The sequence below is a fragment of the Sebastes fasciatus genome, chromosome 14 (genome assembly GCF_043250625.1).
Source record: "Sebastes fasciatus isolate fSebFas1 chromosome 14, fSebFas1.pri, whole genome shotgun sequence".
NCBI lineage: Eukaryota > Metazoa > Chordata > Actinopteri > Perciformes > Sebastidae > Sebastes > Sebastes fasciatus.
The window spans coordinates 26,337,363-26,343,976 of NC_133808.1; the positions used below are offsets into that span (position 1 = coordinate 26,337,363).

A 6,614-nucleotide genomic window follows, 5' to 3' on the forward strand; every position below is an offset into this window, starting at 1 on the left:
ACAAGGCTGTAACTTGCTTAGCGCGGTCATCCTTTGTTCATTCTTTGACCAGCAACTCATTTTTGGTGTGTATTCACCAGACAACTCATGCTGAACGAAAACAAAAATATTTCCACCCATTTCTTCTGCAGCAGCATTTGTGGTTGTCTTTAGTATTCATGTGTATATCCTACGTGTTTCATTAAAGTATGTAAATATTCCACATTAAAGCACAAACAACACTTGGATCTAAAATCTCGGTTTGTTTTTAGCTTGAACAACACGTGGATTTACATTTAGAATAAAGAAACCTGAGTGAAGTCAAAAAATATATTCCTCCCCATGATCCTGCATCTGTGTGTACATGCCACAGTGTGTCTCAGTGTGTCTGTGTGTGTGTGTGTTTTTGTGATTCACTGCCTCTCTAGTGCTGATATTGCCTGCAGCTCCTCTGTCCCCTGGCTCGCCCTCCCAAATATCACCTGACAATCAAACTGTATTAGTCAGTGCCCATCAGGCAGCTCAGTGGGACTCTTTTGAGTGTGTGCGTGTGTGTTTATGTGTGTGTGTGTGTGTGTGTGTGTGTGTGTGTGTGTGTGTGTGTGTGTGTGTGTGTGTGTAAACATGTGATGGTAAGAGGACGAGTGCAGACTACACTGTAAAAACTGGGATTGGGGTTAATTAATATTTAATTAATAAATAATAGTAACTTTTACATAATAAAAAAGACTTTATGCAGTTTGGAATCACATTGAGCTGAATTGAACAAATTATAATGATTTATTAATTGCATTTTACTTAGTTTTGTTTGAATAAAATCAGCTTTGAATCACTGAGTAGAACTTAATTATATTTTATCAGTTATATTTATCAGTATTAACGATGCAGAAAATTGATAAATTTTACTCATTGGGATGTCTTTGGTTTCAATCACTTCACTTCCGCCCACGGCATTTTGGCGCCACATGGACTTCCAGCATTGTCTGCCACACATTGAGGGACCACTATTTTACCATTTTCACAAAGGTAAGACCTGTTTAATTGTGTTTAGTTATTAACTAACAATTTATAGCCAAGTTGCTGTAGCAGTTTAACATTGTTTTACATTACTGCAAGTAACCAAAAATTCCAACTTTACTGCACTGTAAGTCAAAAATCAACTATCTAATGTTAACTTTAGCTAGGCCTGTATTCATAGTCAGTCTGTGTTATCTTTGATTCAACTAAAGGCATAAAGGACTGAAAAAGAGATTGACTCAGTGTCACAATTTCATGTGACTTTCCCAGGTGTAACGTTATACCACATATAATGCCTTTTAATATACCAGCTAATCTACTTTTACTAATGTTCATAGGAGCTTCCACCCTTCCCCCACACTAACGAGCTAGCTAACGCCAGCAAGTAGCCAGACCCCACACCTGTTTAATTGTGCATTAACATGCACAATTAAACTTAAACAAACTTTCCTGCTCTCAGAGGTGATTAATTATAAGAGATATTTGATGTTACTACATTTCGTTTTCTCAAGTAAGCTGTTAAAAGCAGTTACCAACTTGTCAGCTTTTGTAGCCTATAAATCAGTAGTTTAATCAGGGTTTGTCATTACATTTTGAAAGTGCGTTATTTCCTCTTTCTCTCTCTCTCTAAAGTTCGTGATTGTGTTTAGTGAATGTTCTGGTTGCTGTTAATCACTAATTCACAGAGCCTCGCAGTTTAATGTCTCTGTTCACAGTGCTATGAAGCCACAGCGGGATTCAGATGGTAGAACCGACCCGCTTTACTTTGACTCTGTTGGAGTAGCGTTACTTTCAAACAGTGTTTGCAGCTCATGCGGACAGATTACACCAAGCCTCGTTAGTGAATGCGGATTTGAGGTCAGTAAACTAGTTACCGCTTGAGCAGCGCAGCGTGGCTGCAGAGCTGGTCTCTTCTACAGATTACTGGTCTCGTCTATTGTTTTCCTTGTGCTGCTGTTCACAGCAAAGATAGACAGTCAAAATGACCGTTTGACATTTTATTGACATCATACCAGCAACATTACTACAGTTTCAATGTCTAGACATCTGTAGAATATGCCACAGACGGTGAAAGTGATCTTTTGACTGTATATTGACATACCAGCTATATGAATTAAAGCTAATATGAATGTCTTTCCAGGTGCATCAAGAGTCTTTGACTGAAATCTATCAACAGGTATGTATCACACTTATATTCAATACACAATCTGATGTGATACAATGTTTCACATACAGTACATGTTGTGAAATGTTTTGTACACCGTTTGTTTTGCAATACAAAATTTGGTTAATACTAGCTTTTTTTGTATCAACTTTTGCAGGTTAGAAAGCAGATTTGCTTCAGTTTTGATTATCAGTGATGTTCAAAAATCCCTGTAGTTCCACCCTGAATTTGAATTAAAGCAGCAGAAAATGTAAAATACTGATCACTCATTTCTCATAGACATATAATTAAGCTATGTTAACACATGGTTTGTGCATACTTTTCCACACCCTAGTTACAATTTATATTACTCAAATTAATCACATGTTCTTCTTGTAATATTGTAAATAATAGTAATAATAATTTATTCTGAATTTTTTTTAGATTTCAGACAAAAACCCTATAAACTAAATTTTAATGTAATATATACAGTATCAACACATACTAAACAACAAATACTAATATTACAATTATGTTATTGATTAAATACAGAGTAAGGAAATATTTGTAATTGGCAAATTTAAATATACTTTAATTACATTAACAATCTAATTAATAAATTAATTAGTTCTATTTTTTTTTCTATTCTGGTGGCACACTCCAGCCTCTTAATTACGTTACTCACTGTATGTCTTGTCTCATCTTTAAACTTCTGCTTGTGATGCTATTGAACTTTTGTCTATTCACATTCTTGTCAGGCTGGCAGAGATGTAGGCAAAGCTCCGAGTGATGATTGATGACCGAATTGAGAAGTTGGTACTTCCATCAGGAATCCCGCAGTGTACAGTCAGATGATTTAACCCAGAAGGTAAACAATCAGCAAACACGGATGTCATAAAATTGTATAATAGTAATATTTGAGGCTTTAAAGCTGGTTTTATTACTGGTCTTTCAGATCCAGGATGAGTTTCACAGAATCACAACTGTGCACCTTGAATCAAAGTGCATGTCCAAGCTGGATGAATACACTCCCAGGCTTCTGAACCTCTTCTACTCCAAGGGCGGAACCATGGGGTTGAGGCTGCAGGCTATCCTACTCAAGGTATCCTTCAATGAGTATTATGTTTGTTAATATTATTTTTTAGGAATTTTGTGATCAAACCGCTGGAAGATAATTTGGTAGATGATATCAGATTGATATCACTCACATGTCTGTACTATAAATATGAAGCTACAACCAGCAGCATAGCTTATCATAAAAAACTGGAAACAAGGGGAGACGGTCCAAAGTTAACAAAATTTGCCTACCAGCACATTGAGAGCTCACTGATTAAAATGTAATGTGTTGTTTGTTTAATCCATACAAAAAGAAAGGTGTAAATGTTGTAGTTTTATGGGAGTTTATGTGCTATGCACTCTTTCTTTGATGGGACCAATGACCTCCTGGAGTCCCCGCTGGTTCCCTGGAAACCTCAGTAATAACGGGAAGTGTTTCAGTAGACTGGTCACTTGGACAGCACATTAAGGATGCTTGATAGGAGTTTGTTAAACAGTAATATAAGCCACTTAGTGTTAAAAATTGCATCTTCTGGCCAGTTTGAGGTCAGTGGATGATTTTTACTTGAATAGAACTTGAACTATGTTTATTTTTGTCATTCCAGGCCCCAAGCCTTCCAAGCATCAACATGACCAGAGATGTTGTCATTCAGTGTTTGATGGTGTACCTTGGGGAATCGACGGATCAACTCTTAAAAGAGTATGATGTAAGTTGAATGTTAAAATATAAAGAAACTGATCTCTCTCTCTCTCTCATTTCGCACCTTGTACAGTATGTCTTGGGAAGGTCAAATAACACAATACGATCTTAACTCTATTTCTTCAGTAATTTTTGACAAGGTTTTTATAGGTTTGTTGAGTCTTGTAAGTAATCATTGTCCTCTCTGTGTGTAAAGTCTTTGTTTTCCATTACGGAATTTGTACGTACTACTGTAGAAATAGGTGTTACTAAATGCTCACCATTTCATTCTGATTTTACCAACTGACATAATTCAAGTTATCAGTAGTTGACTTCTTCTCTTTAAAATTTGGCCCTAAAAGTTCCTAGCTAAGAGTTTCTTCCTAAGAGCTATTCACAAAGCAGCTGAGAGACAGTTTTACGGAGAGACTGAGGCAACTTCTAAAATAAATTAAGGAGCAGAGTTGATCCAGTTGCTGTGGATTACTTCAAGTTTCAGGAGTGAGCGTACACTGCCATAGAGGACTGGTTGACAGGTGACCAGCCTGTGTTAGTGAATGTAGAATAATAATATAATAATATTCATCAATACACAAGTGCAAGGAAGAAATTAATTTATGGAGCACTGGATTGATTTAATTTCAAAAATTTCATTTATAAATATTTACAACTGTGAGTCAGTTCAGACCATCATCTCTGGTGTCACTGAATTGTTTTGATTTGTTGGTGATCTGATTGGATCTTTTTTAACTTACCTGGCATAAAAATATGCTTTTGCAAATACATTATTTCAGATTTTTCTAAAACACTGATGTGCAACAGCTTTGACAGCCCCAGATTTTCTTCTCCAAAGGGTTAGAAGCAATTTGGGAGATGTTCAATTAGGACCTTCTCTATCGGCTGCATACTCTGAAATACAATGTTTGTGCTATTTCAGGATGCTGATGAAGACAGTGTGTCACAGGACCTTGCTGTACAGAGGATGAAAATCTACAACATCAAGACTAATACTTCAGAGGTTCCCGGCGACATCGGTATTGTGATCGAGGGCATGAAAGTTCTGACTGCTCTGGGTAACTTTCCAAGGGCTTGCTCCTTGCTCGTTGGGTTGGCATATGCAGTGAACCTCGCCTATCCAAAGGAGCTCAGGTACACGCTTGAAGTCTTCCAGAAACTCTTCCTCAAGCTGGATTGTTTGAATTTGTCCCCAAAAGTGAACAGCGTCAAGAATAAGCTACTAGCTTAAGAAAATGGACCCTTGCAGAATGAAGGGAATTGTTAAGTAATTGTGAAAACTGTCACATTGTTACTTTCAAGGGTTAGTTATTTTTGTAAAATGCACAAGTTTCAGTGTTGCAGGTGGTTATTTAGAAAGAAACAATCATACTCATTTGAGGGGAGTGGTATTATGTTTTTGACTTAATAATGCCACAGGTAGCTGTTCTTGTACCTTGTGATTCTACTGTGTACACCAGGGATGCAAATTTAATAGGTTTTAATTGGGGAATTTTAACAAATGAATAATGTGATTGTCCAGAGTCCTATTTTAGCCAGTAGTGAAGATGTAAGGCAAATGTAAGCACTTGACCTTATCCCAAACTGTAAGTCAATTAATATGTGATATTTTATCGCTTACTTTTAGCTGTTTGAAAAACATAATGGCCCTGAGGATTTCAATTAGTGCATATCATAAAAAAATATTTCATATTCAAATTTAAAAAAATAATTGCAGTCTGAAAACATACAACGTAATTTAAATGCAATAAACTATCAAGACTAAACCTTTAATCACATCCAAAAAAAGGAATCTGTGCCTGTAATAAAGTGATGGGCAGAGGTTATAGGTCATTGTGCAGTTTTGGTAAATTTAGCCTTTTCATCACTCCAAGTCTGTCAAGTAGTCTCAAGTATACATTTGTCAGGTAAATATTAATTGTATCCCTGTTGTACACATGCATGGTTTCTTTCTTTGTTTTATTATAGCCCCTCTCTACTTTATTGTTGTATGTTTGCACTTTGCACTTGAAAAACATTGGAGAAACTTAATAATTTATAAATGGCTCAAATAAATGTTTACCTGCTGTACTTATGCATTGTGATCTGTTGGCCCAACCGAAGTAAACTGTGGCACCAAAAAGGCATGATATTTAGTAGATTAGACATAGAAAATTTGTGGCAACAAAGTGACAATCAATATTATTGAGTAGATTAGACATAGAAAATTTGTGGCAACAAAGTGACAATCAATATTATTGAATGGATTCAAGCAACAATGTGTTAAAATGTTAGTTGATATTATGTATTTTATATAGTGAATCCAAATCATTTTTACCCAAATAATTAGTAAATATAAATGAATTTCCCCCAAATAATTAGTAAATATAAATCAATTTTACCCTGATATTCAGTAAATATAAATCAATTTGACCCTGATATTCAGTAAATATAAATCAATTTTGCCCAGATAATTAATAAATATAAATCAATTTCACCAAGATAATTAATTGATTTAAATCAATTTCAACCAAATAATTAATAAATATAAATCAATTTCACTAAGATAATTAATTAATATAAATCAATTTCACCCAGATATTCAGTAAATGTAAATCAATTTCACCAAGATAAGTAATTAATATAAATCAATTTTACCCAAATATTCAGTAAATCTAAATCAGTTTTCCTTGTGAAATTAATTTGGATTTACTTAATTTATTCAATACTTTTTAATCAAATTTG

The 6,614-nt window shown here is 35.0% G+C and overlaps 1 protein-coding gene across 4 annotated transcripts; it reads left to right on the forward strand.

Annotated features, from left to right (window-relative positions):
* The first annotated feature begins 678 nt into the window (after positions 1-678).
* LOC141781736 (uncharacterized) lies at positions 679-5,960 on the forward strand. Of its 4 annotated transcripts, XM_074657532.1 has the most exons (5): positions 1,942-2,173; positions 2,899-3,008; positions 3,096-3,242; positions 3,802-3,903; positions 4,813-5,960. In XM_074657532.1, exons 2-5 carry the CDS (start codon positions 2,937-2,939, stop codon positions 5,119-5,121), a joined length of 630 nt encoding a protein of 209 aa, XP_074513633.1. In that variant the 5' UTR covers positions 1,942-2,173; positions 2,899-2,936; the 3' UTR covers positions 5,122-5,960. The 4 variants fall into 4 exon arrangements, with proteins under 4 accessions (XP_074513635.1, XP_074513633.1, XP_074513636.1 ...); XM_074657534.1 differs by lacking the exons at positions 2,899-3,008; positions 3,096-3,242 and adding an exon at positions 679-1,005 and having other exon boundaries at positions 2,138-2,173; XM_074657535.1 differs by lacking the exon at positions 3,802-3,903.
* Positions 5,961-6,614: the final 654 nt, after the last annotated feature.